The 20816-nt window shown below is 36.8% G+C and overlaps 1 protein-coding gene across 1 annotated transcript; it reads left to right on the top strand.

Moving 5' to 3' along the window:
• Positions 1–6197: 6197 nt before the first annotated feature.
• On the top strand, positions 6198–20602 carry LOC139136457 (uncharacterized). The gene is made up of 12 exons (XM_070704182.1): positions 6198–6359; positions 11317–11462; positions 11790–11983; positions 12917–13202; positions 13462–14130; positions 14431–14625; positions 15384–15669; positions 16368–16905; positions 18653–18830; positions 19540–19726; positions 19938–19997; positions 20586–20602. The coding sequence occupies exons 6-12, from the start codon at positions 14614–14616 to the stop codon at positions 20600–20602; spliced, it is 1278 nt and encodes a 425-aa protein (XP_070560283.1). The 5' UTR covers positions 6198–6359; positions 11317–11462; positions 11790–11983; positions 12917–13202; positions 13462–14130; positions 14431–14613.
• Positions 20603–20816: the final 214 nt, after the last annotated feature.

The raw sequence follows: 20816 nt of genomic DNA, 5'->3' as shown, positions 1-20816 counted from the left end.
AATAGGAAGCACCCAGCAATTTAATGAGTTGGCTATTTTCCACGGTTTTTATTAGCTACTATAGACTATAGTCTATAGAAGCTATTGGGATGGGTATCCGTCCGGCGTCCGTCGTCAGTCTGTATGTATGTATGTATGTATGTATGTATGTCCGTTTGTGAGGCGTCCGTCCACTCAAATATCTTGAGAACCGCAGTACTTACTGAGTTGATATTTGTTGTGTAGATGAATAGTATGATTTTGAGAAACTAGTTTTTTTAATTTTTTGATATCGTTGAAAATAGGCAAATTAATGCCAAAAAAGGCGTTTTTGGTAAAAAATCTTCTTCTTCATAACTGCTGGTCAGACAGCCTTGTTATTTGGTATACAGGTCCCTAGGGATAACCCAACTTAGATTTGTTCAAATTGTGATGAAATATGCAAATCTGTATTTTTAAGGAATTTTTTTTGGTCATTTTTGATCAAAATTTGACTTACATTGTATGTAATCATTGTACTGTATAAACCCTATCAATTCACCCAGAAAAAAATAATTAATATGATTTTAAATAATTGAATTAATTCGGAAATCATCAAAGCCAAAATAATTTTAGTGTAGAAATTATCAGAAAGTTCAACTTTTTTGACAGTTCATAGTGAAATGCTTACCATCTTGGAGGATTAAAACATGTAAAGGCAACTTTCCTGAATCCCAACTTTGACATATTCTGAACCGTCATTTATTGTGCCCTGTATGTTATCTAAAAGAAATTGCTCAAAATAGTTTGTCATGATAGGGTGGTCAAATAAATAGAGATAGAGAAAGTTCTAATTTCCATTTATGGTTGACTTGGTAAGGATAAAATAAAATTACTTTTTGAGGAAAAAAATAGAGTGGTCAATTAAAAGAGTGGTCAAAGTGATAGGGTTTTTATGGTAAAGCTGGGCTGTAAGATTCCTCATGTGCTATTTATAGCACTTATGCAATCTGTGTAAACAGTGCAATGAAAGTGTTACATGATGCTTTTGATGACCTTGAACTTCTTAAGTTTCACACATCTGTCTCTTCAGTGTGCTTTCTCTGAGTACGTACAGTCTCAACTTATTCAACAGAACTTACTTACAATGTTAATTTGAAAGTTAAACTGTGCTTGCTTGTATGTATGTCCGTTTGTGAGGCGTCCGTCCACTCAAATATCTTGAGAACCGCAGTACTTACTGATTTGATATTTGTTGTGTAGATGAAAAATATGATTTTGAGAAACTATTTTTTTTAATTTTTTGATATTGTTGAAAATAGGCAAATTAATACCAAAAAAGGCGTTTTTGGTAAAAAATCTTCTTCTTCATAACCACTGGTCAGACAACTTTGTTATTTGGTATACAGGTCCCTAGGGATAACCCAACTTAGATTTGTTAACATTGTGATGAAATATGCAAATCTGTATTTTTACGGATTTTTTTTTTCCTTTTTTGGTCAGGCCATCCTGAAATGAGCTGTCGGGTCAGTCACAATCAGGGTGCGCTTGATGATTTTCATTTGTTATGGACATATATCTGCTATTCAGACTGATATTATATTGCTTATTTGTTTCTAATAAATAGTAATAGTTGTATCTAACTTGGTCATATAAAGAAATATTGCATATATTGTGCAGGTTTGGTTGTACATCCACAAAAATGCCTTTAAAAACTGTAAAAAGTAGCGTTATGCTGTTTCACTTCAAAATGTACTTAATTTCAAAATGTTTTTTGGAACACAGTGTTAAAATTGTGGAATTTTTAGCTTACATATGTTATTGCATAATACCTAATCTTTCTTTCACAAGTTATTTCATGTGATTATGTGCATCGGAACAGAAACTGTGGTATTTTTACCAAAACTGTAACATCGTTATGTTTTTTGTATTTTATGACCATAAGTACATATACCTTTAGTTTATATGTAGAAAAATGGGTAAAATATTGTAATATTGAATTTAATTCCAACCTCAACATCCATGGCAAGCATTTTATACACCCAAATTAAAATAAAATTGCATATTGAATTGTTTTGTGAATAAATGAAAATGGAGATCGTTGTGGTCGGAATTTCTTGTAGCGTCCGTGACACACTCATATCTTAAGGACAATAGGAGTTATAAAAGATCTGATGTCACAGGCCTAAGTGTCAATAGGTGCCTACCTTAAATAAACAACTTATATAATTACTGTCCCTTGCATTCACTATTAATATTCCTAAAATATGGAAATGTAGCATCCGTGACGGTGTAGCGGCCGTGACGGTGTTTACTACATTATTAATAATTAGTAACTATTTAAAACATTTTAAAGCAGTTAATCCACTGAAAATATAAATACTAGTGTGTATTGTGTGTACATACTTTGAGTTGGGTTACAAAATGTCTTCAATGCATAAAATTGTAAATTTGCACAAAACTGATTTTTTAAAAAGTAATAAAACACTCAAAAAGTTATGTTGAGCCTCAACTGTAACACTTAGATTGGTGTTTTTTAAGAATGCAGTAATTATATTGAATATGTTATTAGAATTCTAGTGAAAAGAACAATGAATTCTGTGCTGTATATGCATTTATTATTGTGTATTCCATTTCAATTCATTATGTCACGGATGCTACAATAAAATGCAAACATTGTTTTTCAGATTATAAGCCAATCTAAATGTGAAATAACCATCACATTTTATTGTTTTGTTATCACATTTTGAATTTTAAAAAATTAAGGGGGTAAGAAATGACATTTGTGTCAACTCTGTCTCCACCACTTTCACATATTTCGAAGGCAGAGAGTACGAACGTAAAGTTGGCGTCATCCTCATCCTCATCCTCATCCTCAGGTGACCTTTCTAGCTGACGCTAAAATGACACTACTCAGCATCAGCTTCAGCGTCGTATCCAAAGATTGCGGAGGTTACGCTACCCGATGATGGATAAATGATAAAATTTGCCCATAACTTAAGAAAATAACAACTCCATTCTTTCTCAACTTTCTTTTGAATCCTAAAACTGGTTCGCAGGTAATATTTTATCGTTAGAATATCTCATATGGACTAGTTTTTTGGAAATGTTCGTAATTTTCAGTCCATGGATCCGCGGATGTGTTTGTTGGTATCCTCTTAACTCTTGTGTTAAGATTTTCCAAAAATTGGTGCAAAAAAGGTATACATGGTCCGAAATGTGTAAAAATCGCCACCATGAGAGGTGATGTGAAAGCCCTAATTATTCAAAGGACATATAAAACAATTAACTTGTATAACTATGACTTGAGGCCTGAAATGTCAATATATTAGACATAAAACCTTTGAACTTTAAGGAAATTAAGGGCTAAGAATGTTGCGTTATAACTACAACGTGAGAAACGGATATTGAGAGGAGAGGTAACTAAATATTATGAAATGCAAATCCCACTGTGTTTTAATTAACATTTACAGTGATATGAAACTTGGAGCACATTTTTAAAGTCGTTTTTACACTTATCATTCCATCAGACGCATTCGGGAATAATCAGATCTGACGCCGGTGGAGCTGACACTGTAGCGTCATCCTCATCCTCATTTTCGCGTGACCTCTGAGGCTGAGGATGAGGATGAGTATGACACCAACTTTACGCTAGTCAGAGAGTACAGATATTTTATAGAACAGAGGTCAAAGGTTGGCAGACTACGTCTCTGATCTCCAGCCTCACCTAGGTGTGTGTGCGCCCCATCCTGACAGGTGTTAGAACAGCTGCAAGCCATTTGGATTTCTGGGGTGGTGTGTCAGATACATTGTAGCAAATTTTATTGTGGGACCACAGGTCAAAGTTTAACAACCTGTCCCTCTAGCCTAATCTAGGTGTCTAGTTTTATCTTGGTTTTACACTTTAAGTTAGGCACAAGCAATGTTAACTGCTGTGTTTTTTGACGTATTGGAAGTTTATTACTGGTATAGACATTTTTCACATACTCCAACTGATTTTTGCAATAGTTGCTATAGCTTTCTTGTTCAATTTAAAGAAATTGTCAATGTTTTGACACAATTTTCACAATTTAAATGTTTGATAGAGAAAGGTTTTAGAGAAAAGAGAAAGAAAAACCAGATTGTTGATTGCTTTTTATATTTCAAATTGACCTAACTTTCAAGTTTGATTTTGGTAGCGTCCGTGACAAAATTACATGTCATACTAAACAGAAAATATTTTAGAAAGAAGTTCATTTTGATTACACTGAATGGTATTAATATTGTTGCTATAGCATGGTTAATTCATGACAATAAAACTTTTAAGTACAGCATACCAGCGGAAGGACATAGAGAAGTTGAAAGTCCTATTAAAAAATATGATCAATATTGTTGTATTTCTCACTAAACTTGAGGTTGTGTTTATTCATGGAAAAATTAAGGAAATCATACCAGGTATAGCTTATTTTAATGCCAATATGCATCTTTTGTATTGTAATAACATAAGAAAGCATTAACAAATCATTGTTTAAAATTTTATTATGACATTTGTGTTTCATGTACAACATTTCTGTAGCGTCCGTGACACTGTGTCGACCATATAGAACAACGTGCACTGTGGTAAAACTAATGACGTTTGCTTCACCAAAATTTAGGAAGATATGCCCCATACCATAACCTTTCAACATATTATTTAACTGGACAGTTATCATGAACTTGAAATTTCGACCTAAGTGACACACTCTAGCGCACCCTGATTGTGACTGACCCGTATCAAAGATATCCACCTTCTTCATCAATACATGTGTCACAAAAGGTTACTCTCTAAATAACTCTGCAGAGCTCTGTCAAGTGTTGAGTCGCTTGTTTTTTTCAAAACCGCTGGTCAGACAGCTTTAATATTTTGTTTACAGGTCCCTAGGATGACCTTAGTGAGATAATTTCATACAGTCAGGAAAAACTTAATTTTGTATCCATGTCTATAGTAGCTTCAGGGACTTTGGCCCTATGTTTTTTCAACGGAGCCTTTGATAAGTATTCATTCCTGTAGACCTATAAAAGAGTCTGCCTAGCTAGTTCCAAATCACAACAGCAAAGATAAAACGAAAATCTTCACCAAAAGTACCGGAAAACTGTGATTGAGTGGTAAAGACTGCCGAGGTTTATTGAGAGTCGGCCATCTTCAAATTGCTCATTTCAGGAGAGTAACTTTAATTCTTGAGGGGGGGGGATTGACTACGTATATTGGTACTTACGGCTTCCAATGCAATAGCTATTAGTATACCTATACACTCTAATGTGTGTACGTATGATAGTTGGAAAATTTATATCACATGGTGATTCGGTGACGTGCATGAGGACAGCGTGGATTTAAGTTAGTGTACTCCTCGAAAGTGAAAGATTCAAACGTTTGCACAAACTTTCCTCAATGAAACTTCAACCATTCTTTTAGCAAATCAAGAATAAAAATCGGGGATCGCCTCGTAAAGTTTAGAGAAACAAACACCCTAACAATTACAGATATTTGAATTCAAAATGGCCGCCATCCCCCGTGTCAACTCAATAGGGGAAATTAAAATTTCCGATTTTGAAAAAATTAGACGGTTATTTTATCTCCCTCCAAGAGCTTCAAAACGAGCCCCCACAAGCGATAGATAAAAGCAGAGTTGTAAAATTATGAGAGTCTAAATATCTGTCCCTGAAGCTCATTATATATGAAGTAAACCGTGTTACCCATTGTTATTCAATCGGTGGGATTGATTCCCTATAATTATGTAAACCCATCTGCTTCAGAAAATAAGACATCTACCCTATACTAAGTCACACATTTTTATTGAAAAGTTAGTTATGTTCTGTTATTTTTATATTCTACCTTCGTTAGAAGTTCCTATTTATAGATAGTGTGGTTTCATACTATTGGAGTCTGTAAAATGACCCTCTTAGTACGGTTTCTAAAGATTATTTACAACACTGCTGCCCTTCTCTGATTCTTTCGGCTGTCTGTCGTAATTACCCAGTGCTCCCTTTCATTGAGCAAAGTCTGTGTAACGTTCACGAGGAATTATTCAAGATGTTTGGCTGTCACTCTGTGGGAGCATTTTATTATGATTGCATCTCCCCGCTTACACCCACGCTACATTATTACCCCCTTCTCTGCATGCGATGGACATTCCCTGAGAACAATCAGTCGTCGCTCATTTAAGAACGGATATTGATTGTCATGCAACAGCAAGAGACGCTGTATCCGGTTCTGTGCCGATAACACATTCCTGTTTACCTGAGTTCGCTTCGAACATCGTAAAAAGGCAATGAACGAAAGTTCGTTGTGAACGCGGGGAGGAGTGTCTTTTTTATAACGAAAATTTCGACCAGCAGCGGCAAAATGATATTCTTGGTACTAATGCTGTGCTGTGCAGTTACAGGTAAGTCTGATGATTGTTGACGCCATTTCTTGTAAATCTCGTGGGTTTGTTATACGGAGAAAACGATGTTGCTAGGCAACACATACGCCCGGTTTTTTTCTGTGTTCAATGAACAAGTGAGAGCTCTTAAAGGTAGTTTTACATTGACTCGAATTTAATTTGTTCTAGATATTTTTGTGCCTCTGTCGAAACGTGTACAACGGTAAAGTCTTGCCTTGGTCGGTACCTCTAGAATCCTCACAAAAATATGAAATATAGTTGTCATAATACAGAGAATTCACTTGTCATCTAAAGCACTGTACATGCGCATGCATGGATTGATGGATAGGTGGATGGATAGATGACTTGTTTATGTATGGATGCATGCCTGCATTTTTTGTATTAATGTGTGAGTGAGTGCGTTGATTAAATCTGCCCAACTTCATTCAAGACACTCCAATCATCGAATTCTTACACTGTTAAAAGTTTCATTCTACTTCATAAATTAAAGAATCAATACGTATGTGGATATGTGTAGAAATTCAACGTGCTTCGAAGCTAACCACAACGCAACAGGCAAAATTTGACTTTTACAATTCCAGGAACGCAAGACAATATTGCTAGGATAGTGTGAAGAGCTTACACTTTCAGCATTTAACTTTATTTAAATCGGATGGAAAATTCGAATGCTTTCAATGCACGCAGTTGTAGTTCAAGTACATACCCCTTACACTGCGCGAACAAATAAACGTCCGCTGGACATGCAGTCAAATGTGATTTCTGGTTGACTTTAGCTTCAAGTTGTAAATGTTATTGCAAAAATATTAAAGGTACGACGTTAACTGATTAATTGGATGAACGTGCAATGCAAATATTCAATTTTATTACGAAAGATTTCGCGTAATATCGAACTTCACAGTTTGATGGGTTACAGACGTGTCATTAACGTGCCAAAATAGATATCATACAGTCCAAATTTATTTGTTATATTTTAAATTTTGGCGACGATCTGCGGAAGCATGAGTAAAGCTTGTGAGATTAGCCAAAATGGTAGTTCATGAACACAACCATATGGGAAACCACTAAAATTACATTTTCAAACGATTGTCAGTAGCAGGAACAATTACAGTTTCATGTCAAACAGAAATGTGTCTGAATTTGTGTCGGCAGTTGTCATTGACGCAGATGAGATGTTATACCGGTAAACCTGCAACGGCGATTTACTATTGCAATGTTGGTAGCCGCAATAAGTAGATGAGTAACAGAAGTTCATAATCAAATGGACTGACGTCATGGTTCAATCAATAACAAGCAAAGACGTATATTTGTCTGCAAACTGTCGACACTGTCGTAAGTAAGGACAACAATGGTTCTTTTTACTGCTGATGTCAAAATGGTAACTGTAAAAATCATATTTCAGAGGGGTTCCGTCGGCAGATACAAACGCCGCGGAAAATGCGTCCTAATTTCTAATCGGCCGCAGGGTGCGCACGGTATAAGGTGCTATTTTCAATTAAGGTAAACCTACAATTGCGATTAGCACCATCGGCAATACACAAATAGTCACAAATCTGTATTGTTAATCTTGGCAATGCGGCACAAGTCGATACTTTTCATTTGTCGACAAACACTCTAGTTCAACACACCTACCTGTTGGTCGATCAGAAATCGATTTCTCTTTGAGTCCCATGGTAATCTTATCCGAAAGCAGTACTCTATACTGTGCGAACAAACGTCGTTTCATCATTACAATGTGTTCTACAAAACGTTCAAAGTAGGAAGTATGAATTTGATTTTAATTTGGTGGCTTTTCAGATCTATCTTAGTCCTGAATTTTAGAAAATTATTTTATTTCACTTCCTTACGTACATATATAAATGCTAAATGAACTCTCTGAGGGTGATTGCATGATGGAAGTTTTACCAAAACGACAAAATACACAAACAAGTCCAAAGCTTTGAACTTAATCAAAAACTCAGACAGATCTGAGAGCTAATACCCCTACAGACCAGAAAGGAAACTTAAAACGAAAGTAATACTTTTACAGTATATGTGACCCAAACACAAAACTTAGCAAAACAAAAACTTAAAAATACAACTTGTCGCGATTAAACGTTTATTGAAAGCTTTTTTAGGACATGTCGAACTAAATTCAACGAAATAAGATGTTGGTCGTGAAACTAAATAAACATGTACCGAAGTCATAAATAAAGCTGTTCTTAGCATTTATATTACACGCTTACTCACAAACGTGAAATGATCTCTGTATATGACGCTAAGCGACACACTGGAGAAGAGCGGCTAAAATCTAATTACGTTTTGTTATGTTTTATCGGTTGTTTGGCGGTACCTAGGGCGTATATCAATATACTAAATGAAATGTACAAAATGGGAACAACGAGACCGGACCATTATCGAACGATCTTTTACTTCATCAAGTTCTAGAAAAAGAAAACAAGAATATTTTATGCTGGATATAAAATCAATATGATGAATTGTGCATTATATTAAAAGTCTACATATAACTTTTTGTGATAAGAATTTCACATCGATGCGATCCAGCGTCAAATCTGAAATGTCATATCACTCATTCGAACAATATACACCCACGTCATATGTGATCAATTTTCAGAATGGTTGGAAACAAAACACAGAGCAGCACGTACGTCCCACTCTATAACAACCTTCTGATAGGTAAAAAATATAAGTGCTGATTTTGGCATCTTCCTAATGAAATACGATGCCAAGAGTATTTACTTCCAAAACGCTACATCGAGATTATTTTCAAGATTTATGTTTGAACAAAGTTGAGTGTCTTCCATTTCTAATTGTAATGCAAACCATTCCGACCACAGAATTTAAAATTCAAAGACATGACAATCAACGGAAGATCCGCTTTCATGCCATTTACAACTCATGAACAATATTTATCGTGACGTGCGGAAGGTAAGAAAACAAATTTTTGTGATTCTTGTAACCAATCATGACGACTATAGACCTGTTGAGCATGCCGAAATTAAATGCGCCATGAATAAAGTCATGATATATAAAATACAAAATACTATTATGACCAACCAAACCTATTTCTTTACAAAATGTCAATGAAAATCTTTTAATTTGACTAGACATGTTCTTTGTCCACTGAATACCCTTTTCATACTATTTACTTTATATTTACAAAGCAGCAAGATTCTTGCACTCGTACCATATTTCAAACTTTATCGCTTATAACAACTCCACTTTTAATGTTACATAAGACGCTTAAATATTTCCTTTTGGGGTTGAATAAAATATGATAAAATAAGGGACTGGACAGAAATTACAAGGGGGGGGCGTTGTTTTTTTTTCAAAATAACGCTGGGCGAAAAATTGTGACCCTTCAAAAATGTTCGCGCAAAAATATCGACCCTCCAAATGTTCGTGCGCAAAAAGAACAGTGACCCTCCCCTGCGTTTCACAGTCCGTATCAATAATATGTTAATTGACATGTAATTTGACCTTTGAATTTTCAAAGAATACTTTTTTGACCTTTACAAATATATACACTTATATGTGAGTTTTCAAGTAATTCGATGAAAAAGTTCACAAATAAAAAAAATCAGAAGGAATAATGTAATGTTTACCTTCATTCATAGTTTGGTTTGTAATTGTACAGATAGTACTATAGTTGCTTGCCAAGAAACTTATTACAGCATAAACCGCAATATTTAACGACATGTGCCTATAAATTCACATACATAGGAAATTGGGTTGTGGGAAAATGTTTAATTACTGTCTGTTCTGTGCTGTTTTGTGTCTATGTTTCGTATTACGAATTCTGACCTAGTGTTATCGGATTATGGATTGGAATGATTGCGATTATTTTAATAGTTTAAACCTACTACCATGGACAGTGAATTAATATTTTAGGGTGAAATTCCAATATCACATAATTTGTTGTTCACATCTGCTCTTTCTAACACCCTACAATTAGTACATTTATATAAATTGCCAAATATTTATAAAAGCTCAGATTTTGCTAGGTTAGTATTGTAAAAAATATTTGTAGTTTCCTCATAGACTACAATGAATAGTGAATCGATATTTTGGTGAAATTCCAAAATCAAATTTCTTGCACACATATTCACTTGTAACCACACTATTCTATATTTTGTATAGTATTGTAATAAATATTAATAGTTTCCTCATAGACTGCATCTTTCGCTCTGTAAAGCGATGTATTCATTGCTCTGATAGACTTTGTGTGCGATGTGTGATAGCGAGTATGTGAGTGCGAATGCTTCACGAACTCTACAGCGTGTGGAGGGGTCGCAGTCAGAAATATTGTAACAACTTAGCTCGATTGTTGAACCACTCTTTCTAAGGATGGGGATTGGCCGAACGGTTTTGACTACGATGTCGTCGCTAGATAAGTGGGTGCAGCTGCCGTACGTTGTGAGTTCGAATCCGATCGAAAAATCTATTGAATGTAAAGTGAATAAACATTTCAGTGAAATTGGTGTCTCTCAAGATATATTGTATAGATGTAGCTTGTTTTGTATGGGAAATTGTCAATAGTTTGCCTTATAGACTCCAGTGTATTATGATTTGATATTTAGGGTGAAGCACTATATAAGCCACATCTTGCCTTCTTAAAGTTGTGATACTTGCACACAAAATGGTGACCATTCCCAAAACGTATGCGTGAAATTTCATAACCCTTCGAAAAATGCTTTCGCGAGAAATGGTGACCAACACTCGCCAAAAGCACCGACCCTACTCCTCTATAATTTCTGTCCAGCCCCTAACCACCATGCAAGAATCCCCGTCGTTGATTGGGTTGGAGCTGGACGGAGGCCTATAGTACATACTTGTCCGGCATTTCAATGCAGGCTGTTACATAGCTAAAGAATATTGCGGTTTTAGCGCAATTCATGTGCAAGTTAGAATTAAAACAAACTAGCTACGATTTGAATTATTTTTCTTGACTTCATTACAGAAACGTTTTCCAATGAAGTGACTTGCGACAATCTAGGAGGACCTTTTCAAGGCCAAGCTGTTTTTGGTAATATAGGAACAGGAGCATGTGAGATACCACATGATGGACTTTATGTGGCTGGCATAGGTGGCCTTGGAAGTGGCCAGGTAAACTGATATTTTGGCAGATGAATCTGTTTCAATGTTTATAAATGCAAAAAGTATCCTAAAGACTATAGAAAATGGAATGTACATCATGCATAATTGATAGAGCATTGGATGTACAAGTTAGTTTCCCACAATCAGCCACAAGTTGAACTTCAAGCCATAAGTAAAATATTTATGGCCAATACACTAAAAATATAGTAAGAATGATGTTGCTGCTTCCTTGTATGCGACTCAACACCTCTCTCACTCATGGTACTCGTCGCTCAACTACACTATAAACGTCAAGTGATTCATAAAAATAAGGAGATGGTCCATCTTTCTTTTCAGGCATGCGCACAATGTATAGAGGTTACTGGACCTATAGGGAAGGTTAATGTCACAATAGTGGAAAATTACGGCGGGGCTGGGCCGACAGACATTCTCTTACCAAACGATGTATTCTTTGATGTGGCCGATGATGCACCAGCTCCTGTCACTTGGGAATTGTCCCATGTTCTGATGTCACGACAATGAAAATTCAGGTATTGGCTTTGTGTACAGCCAGTTATTGTTCCTCTGTTCTTATATCAGAGAGAGAGAAGAGAGAGAGAGAGAGAGAGAGAGAGAGGAGAGAGAGAGAGAGAGAGAGAGAGAGAGAGAGAGAGAAGAGATGAGAGAGAGAGAGAGAGAGAGAGTAGTGTGTGTGTATGTGAGAGAGAGAGAGAGAGAGAGAGAGAGAGAGAGAGAGAGAGAGAGAGAGAGAGAGAGAGAGAGAGAGAGAGATTGGAGCTCGACAGGATGACAGACAGCCAGACAGCCAGCCAGACAGACAGACACGGGGGAGAAGGGGAATGGAACAGCTATGGAGAGGAGGACGATGACGACAGAGACATATGTTTTTGTAAGTACCATTTAAAAGTAATCAACACTTTACCAAATTTGCAAATGTTGAATTGGTTCAAAATCTGACACTACACCACACATCACTATTGTTTCTCTACGTGATGGGATCGCAGCATTTCTTCCGAAATATTTATTGCCGGACAAAAATTAAAACCAACAAAACAATTATTTAAGCTTAATTGTTTTCATCTTTGGGTTTACAACATATTTCATTACAAAATTTGCTTAATCTTCATCCATACAGCCGACAGTAACTTTTTTGATTCTTCATAGTTGCGGACATATAAATAACGAAACAAAATAAACAGAAATGAAGGACTAAACTTCTGTGGACTCGCTTGGCCAGCCGGAACCTGCTGCCGAGAAAAGCCAGGCGATTGGGTCGAAGTCAAGGTTCTTCATGGACATGCAAATATGTGGACAAAATTATTTGCATGGCATATGTGTATGAATGTGTATGTCGGTCGATACTGAAAAAGTTAATGACGATGTGCATGCGGTACTGTGTAGTTAGCTGCATCAATGAAAGTTAACAACATAATTAATAATCGGCAACTCCTTTTATGATACAGTTTCGATCAGGTTCGAGTCAATGGTGGTTCAGGGTCAAACCTGTGGATATTCGTTATCCAAACGTTGGAATGGAGGTGTCTGTTGGTGGAACATGGCAGTCGATGGAGCTAGAAAGCGGCGGCTTTTACAAAAATCCTTCAGAGATTCCCACGCCCTTTGATGTCAGAGCTATTGCCAGTACAGGCGTCACCATTCAATACACTGTCACATATTTCCCGAGTGATGTCAACGATTTGATTGACACTGGTTTACAGTTTGTGGATAGTTGTGACATCACATTCTCCGGTAAGATGTGCTCTTATTTTACAAACTCTTCAGTTAGAGTAACGAATCTAAATGATGGACTTTCTTTCTGCACAACTAAAGAGCGTCACAGTTTAAATCTATTCCATGCATGTCACTTAGTTTTTATATTTAATTTATTACGACGCATATAGCTTCATATAAAATGATAAATAACCAGGTCAAATGTATTATATGTACTTTTTATGTCAAGCTGGAATATGATTGTTTGTTTGTTTCTTTCTTTCTTTCTTTACGATAGCGTCATCGTCATCATCATCATCATCAACATCGTCGTCGTCGTCGTCAACGTTAACGTCGTCATCATCATCAACATCACAATTATCATCATCGTCAACGACATCGCCGTCATCATTATCATCATCATCATCATCATCATCAACTTCATCATCGTCGTCGCCATCATCATCATCATCATCATCATCCATCATCATCATCATCATCATCATCATCAACTTCATCATCGTCGTCGTCATCATCATTATCTTCTTCTTCTCCATCGACGTGGTCGTCATTATCATCATCATTATCATCATCATCGTTGTCTTCATCACAGTCACCATCATCACCATCATTATCATCATCTTCTTTATCGTCGTTGTCGTCGTCGTCATCATCATCATCATCATCATCATCATCTGCAACATCCCAGTTATCATCATCACCTTTGTCATCATCATCATCATCATCACCATCGTCATCGCCATCAACAACAACAACAACAACAACAACAACAACGCCATCACTAGTATCTTTGCCTACAGTCAGTACAACCAACGAAATAACATGCGACAATCTTGGAGGACCTTTCCAAGGCCAAGCTGCTTTTAGTAATATAGGAACAGGAGCATGTGAAATACCACATAATGGACTTTATGTTGCTGGCATAGGTAGCCTAGGAAGTGGCCAGGTAAACGGATTCTTAAGCCAATTAGTCGATGTTTCAATGTTTGCAAATCAGAGCTATCCTACAGAGTATAGGAAATGGAAAGTACATCAAGCATGATTACAGGAGCCGAAGGGTGAACTACAATTAGCAACCAGTTGAACTTTTAGTCTATGGCTAATACACTGAAGCTTGTAGCAAGAATGACGTTGATGCTTCCTTGTTTGTGACTGAACGTACACTTTTTCTCTCATGTTACTCGTAGCTCATAAACGCCAAGTGATTGATAAAGAAAATAGGGATATATTCCGCTTTTCTTTTCAGACATGCGCACAATGTATAGAGGTTACTGGACCTATAGGGAAGGTCAATGTCACAATAGTGGAAAATTACGGCGGGGCTGGGCCGACAGACATTCTTTTACCAAATGATGTATTCTTTAATGTGGCTGATGATGCACCAGCTCCTGTCTCTTGGAAAATTGTCCCATGTTCTGATATCACGACAATGAAAATTCAGGTAACGCTATCCACCGTTAAATTGCTTTTTTATGAGCAGAGAGAGAGAGAGAGAGAGAGAGAGAGAGAGAGAGAGAGAGAGAGAGAGAGAGAGAGAGAGAGAGAGAGAGGGGGGGGAATAGAGAGAGAGTGTGTGTGTGTGTGTATGTGTATGTGTGTGTCAAATAGGGAGACAGACAGAGACGAGGAGAAGGGGAATGGAATAGCTATGGAGAGGAGGACGATTACGATAGGGGAATACGGTTTTGCAAGTGCTATTTGTATATAATCAACATTTTACCAAATTAGCAAATGACAAATGCTGAAATGATTAAAATCTGACACGATACGGCACTATTGTATTCCCATGTAACGGGATTGCACCATTTCCGAAATATTTATTGTCGGATACAACTTTAAAACCAACGAAATAATTATTGAAATTGTTTTCGTCATAGGGTATACAAAATATTTTATTACAAAATTGCTTAATCTTCATCCAAAAAGTTGACAGTAATTTTTTTAAATCTTCAGTAGACTGTCGCTTGGCCAGCCGGAACATGCTGCCGAAAAAAGCCAAGCGACTTGGTCTCAGTCTAGGTCCTTCATGGACATGCAAATATGTGGGAAAAAAATACTTGCATTGCATATGTGTATGAATGTGTATGGCGATCGATACTGAAAAATTTAATGACGATGTGCGTGCGGTAATGTGTAGTTAGCTGCATCAATGAAAGTTAACAACATAATTAGTAATCGGTAACTCCTTTTATGATGCAGTTTCGAACTGGTTCCAGTCAATGGTGGTTCAGGGTCAAACCTGTGGACATTCGTTATCCGAATGTTGAAATGGAGGTGTCTGTTGGTGGAACATGGCAGTCGATGGAGCTAGAAAGCGGCGGCTTTTACAAAAATCCTTCAGAGATTCCCACGCCCTTTGATGTCAGAGCTATTGCCAGTACAGGCGTCACCATTGAATACACCGTCACATATTTCCCGAGTACTGTCAACGATTTGATTGACACTGGTTTACAGTTTGTGGATAGTTGTGACATCACAAGCTCTGGTAAGATATTCATATCATAATGTTTATTCATAACGTAACTTTCCATACTGCGTTTCAATTTAGCCCAGGCGCAACTTCAAATCTTCAAGCTCCGATGGCATGCCTCATAAAATAATTCATTCGATAAAACATGCTTCCATTTTCGACATGAAAACCAGTAAATGTTATCATCTACAATGTACTATCTCTGAAATTTTGAGCTTAGCATAAGTTATCAGACTATGATCTCTATAACAGCACGAAATTATTGGATGTGAACGCAAGCAAAGAAAGCCATTATACGTAACCCAGTCGACATGTCCTATTGTTCGTTCATAAGCTTGACTGTTTTCCAAAGCCGTTCAGAATCTAGACAGGAACTGAAAAGTAACCAAACTTTCTTCTATATGTTAAACAAACTGATTTATAATGTATTCCACTTCACTATATATCATGGACAGAGCACACGTTAATTCACAAAAATATCAGCAGTTCGCATACTGATGTAACAGCCTGTGTCGGAATGCGATTTTATTTCAAACATTGACATACACATTTATGAATTATTCCAAAGAACAACAAGACATGCATTAGTAAAAGCAATGCCTTGTTCGCTTGTGCTAAGAGCAGTTGTAGTTTCCACTCCCAACGATTTCATGTTTCATTTAATTGTACATGCACAGGTGTGAATTTTTTTTTCGATTTTATCATGATTGTAGAGTCAACAACATCATCTGTGGTGTCATCCTTATTATCATCGTCACCATCATCACCATTATCGTCTTCGTCTTCATCTTCGTCGTCATCATCATCATCAACATCATCACCATCATCGTCATCATCATCGCCACTTCTTTCCTCCACTGCAGTCAACACAACCAATCAACTAACTGCGTATTCGACAACAACGCCATCTATGACGCCATCATCGTCGCCAATTTCATCTTCAACGCCATCCGTAATATCCTCCTCCACCTCCTCCTCCTCATCATCATTATCATCATCATCATCATCACCATTATCAGCATCATCGACAACAACAACAATAAATCGCACAACTATGTTATCAACTGCAACACCGTCTGTGACGTTATCACAAACGCAAGTTGTGTCTTCCCTCTCGTCAACATCAACATCAACATCAGCACTGAATCCTAGTGAGGGTGTATCAGTAATAACACCTACGAATGGTGGTGGAAACCCGGACCTTACATTTGAAAGTGTTAGTGTGGCTCCAAATTATGCTGTTCAAAGAGGGTAAGTGTTGTCAAGGTATACACGTATAGGGCTCGAAATCAACCCTTGATGTGGTAGTCCAAGTGGACAACCATTTCTAAAAATTAGCAGTCCCAAGAAGACATCTGGTAGTCCACTTTTACCCAAGCTATATGGCTTATATCATATGATTCCAACATTTACTTCTGACAGCCTGAGAAACAATTGAATATCATGCTCTAACATTATTTTTCATCTAGATTAATTTAATTTTCATACCATCAGCAAGTAATGCTGTGACAGAAAATGAAAGCACTTTCGAGCCGGAAATGTTGTGTTAAACTACACAAGAAAATACTCAATATTCTACTTAAGCAGGCTAATCAAACAGAATAAAGCAAACAAACACAAGAAGTCCCTTGGGACAAACATTTTCAGAAATTATCAGTCCAAATGCAAAGTTTGGTCGTCCCGGGACCAGGGACTACCGTTAATTTCGAGTCCTGAATGTATGGATGGATGGACGGATATGCCTATTGCATGTATGTATAACGTGCGTGGATACGTATGTGAGTAAGAATGTACATATACGAATGTATACGTTTATATGTGGCCAGGTTGGCAGGCAGGAAGGCATGTCTGTAAGTGTCAAAACGACATCTACATATGTAGCTCGTCTGCCTGTCTGTTATCTAACTATCTACTTTACATGTATCTAGCTGGCTAACTATTTTTGCAAAATATGTATGATGTAGGCCTAATTGGCAGAGAATCTTTTCCCAATTTTGCGAATAAACGCCATTGAACGCTTCGACATTAGGCCTATAGGTATGTCTGGCGAATAATACATGCGTTCTCTTGTGACTTCTTCCGTTCATGGTGAAGTTGAAGCCTTGCTTAATGAACGGCCCACACTGTATTTGAATAATATTTGAATAATAAATCAGGGATTTTCCGGAGTGATGCTTTGGGCGGCATTGAGTTGTGGCGTGTAACAAATGGGAAAGAAAAAGTGACTCGCATGCTGCTTAACATTTGATATTTCATAACACCTGCTGTATAGATCGTGCGTTTGCTATTAAGGTAGTATGCGCCTCGAAAGTGAAAGACTTAAACTTTTGCTCAAAATTTCCTTAAGGAATCTTTCAACCATTCTCTTTTAAAATCAAGAATAAAAATCGGGGGTCACCGTGCAAATTTTGCAAATAACTCAAGATTTACCAATATTTGAAATTCAAAATGGCCGCCATTACTGTGTTAACTCAATTGAGAAAAATGAAATTTTCGAATTTCGAAAAACTAAGCCGGTAAAAAGTTTTACACCATGCACTTTAAAACGAATCCCCACAAGTGGTAGATCAGAAAAGAATTGTGAAAGTTTGAGAGTCCAAATATCTGTCCTCGAGGCGCGTTCTACCTTAAAACAAAATTATTGAGAAAACTATCGAAGGCAAAGAGAATTAACACCATGTTAATCGTCAATGTCAACAAAATTGAACGAAAGAACCGGGAATTCATGGAAACGGGCCTCAAATATGTCGCTCGGGTTGATTATATACAAAATATTCTACAATTTGGTATACTGCAGAGCAATTTTCAAAATGAGAAATATTCTGCAGAAAACAGAAAGTAGGTCAAGTAGAGCGTAGTTCAGTCACATGCTTTAAGGTAGGAAAGTCAATATCGACGCGGCTTGCAGCTTTCGTTTGTCGCTTGCAAATATATTTAAATTTAATATCCTTCAATAAGATGTGTTAATCAATATTCTCGTCTATCGTTTCCATTTCAGCGACACTGTGTCGTTGTGTGTAAGTGTTATGCATACAGAACTGTCTCAGAGTGTAGCGTATGATGTTTACCTAAAACTTTACCTGCCAGTGCATGTCACCGATGTTGTGCTGGATACCTGGAACTCTATGTCATTGCCACCGTTGATAATTACTGGAGAGTTGTACGAAAGGATAGAGGTAATGTTATTAATGTAAATATGACGAGATTGATTATTCTTTTAAAAGTTAGAAAACAATGACACATCGGAGAAAAGATCGACCAACAAACTGACTAATAAACAATCACAAAGAAATATCGTTGGTAAATGTATATCAGTATGCGTTCTTCAACTTTCAGTTACTTTTTTGTTACAATACCGATAACCGTTATGTGAAATCCGTGTGTGCACTTTTATTCAGTGCCCCGAGCTGCTTCCACAACTTTGAAATCATTCTCAAATCTGACACAAAGTCTCTCTCACGCAAATTTGGGAGAAAGTCAGAAAGAAGATTACTTTGAAAACTTGAAATTAATGCCATTTATGGGTAATTGTTTTCAAAAAATTAGAATTCAATTTGGCTTACTTTACGGGTTGACCCACTGGCATGACCGATAGCATGGCTTTTGCACTACACGTCGTATTTAACTCAATTGTACAACTTATTTCACTCCCAAAATCATTGATGGAAATATCTTCTTCTGATTCGATAATAAACGCTTATTAGCAAAAAATGTCATGTTATTGAATGCGAAGACACAATTATTAACTTTTAAAATATTTATTTCTGTTAACTTGACTTTTTCAAGAACATACGTGAGGTAGAGGTAGCTTGCACCACAACAGACCGTGTACACTGTATAGAAACACCATTAAAAATTGCCCGGTTTTCCCTTCTGTTTACCAAGATGCACACAGTATGGCAGTCAGAACGACCCCAAATTTGTCTAAACACGACTATTGAACCAGATTACAATCCTCAAGACGGAATCAGTCGGGTGACCGGTGTGATGGAACTCATCTGGAATTCTTTCGACGGAAGTGCGTTTTATCATCCGTTGGTACCGTTTGACTGGACCTTAGACGCTCCTCTGTGTGAGTTGAATAAAATATTAATACCTTCGAAAGTCACGTTAAAGTATACCTCTCAATCACAATTAGTCATATTGTAGGCCCACAAATTATAGTAATATACAAGTTTAAAAGGTTTCAAGTGTATAAACCTTGTGTACTGTCAAAGTTTCCCTTTCAAAAAGTATTTGCAATTTTGTACACATTCTTTTACTCGTTTCACTTTATATTACAGCGCAAGACAAGCCCGTGGTCCCAGTCGCCCACACTGTAAGTGAAAATGAATTCCTTCCCGGTGAGTTGTTCACAAAACGCGTCACAGAGTTTTTCGAAATAAGGTTTTCGCAGTTAATGTAAGTGTACAATAAGTTTCTCTCTTAAGGTAGTATGCGCCTCGATTGTGAAAGACTTAACTTGTGCTCAAACTTTCCCCATCGAAACTTTCAACTATTCTCGTTCAAAAAGCAAGAATAAAAATCGGGGGTCACCGTGCAAAATTTTCGTATACTTGGAGTAAAAAATCACCCAAGATTTACCGATATTTGAAATTCAAAATTGCCGCCATTCCTGTTTGGAGACAAAAAAATATTGATTTTCCAAAAACTAAGCAGTTGAAAAGTTTTCTTACACGAGCTTTAAAATGAACCCCCACAAGTGGTATATCAGAAAAGAATTGTGAAAGTTTGAGAGTCGAAATACCTGTCCCCGAGCAGCCTTGAATTCGTCGAAACAAAAAATATAAACTTGTCACAGAAACTTTGTCATTAAAGGATCATTTTTGACAGATTGTTTTTCTTCTGTATGTGTGCTTTGATCAATCCGTAGTTTAACAATCTATAAGATTGATTTAATTACACAGTGCTTGTACTTTTTCTCTTTCAAGGCACGTTTGATGTCTAGTTGATTGCAACCTGGACAATTGCACCAACTGATTCAGCTTATATGTTTACACATGCATCAATGTTGTTTTCATTTCACGTTGTAATTTGACTAGGGAATCGAGCAATTCTTGAAAGAAAAGAAAGATTAGTCGATAATTAAATTCGTTTAGCCACCAGCAACGGATCCTGATCGATTTTGCTCTGTGTATAAACTTCACAATATCAAATTTCAC

The sequence above is a fragment of the Ptychodera flava genome, chromosome 7 (assembly GCF_041260155.1).
Source record: "Ptychodera flava strain L36383 chromosome 7, AS_Pfla_20210202, whole genome shotgun sequence".
NCBI classification, from domain to species: domain Eukaryota; kingdom Metazoa; phylum Hemichordata; class Enteropneusta; family Ptychoderidae; genus Ptychodera; species Ptychodera flava.
This window is presented reverse-complemented; position numbering and strand designations above follow the sequence as displayed.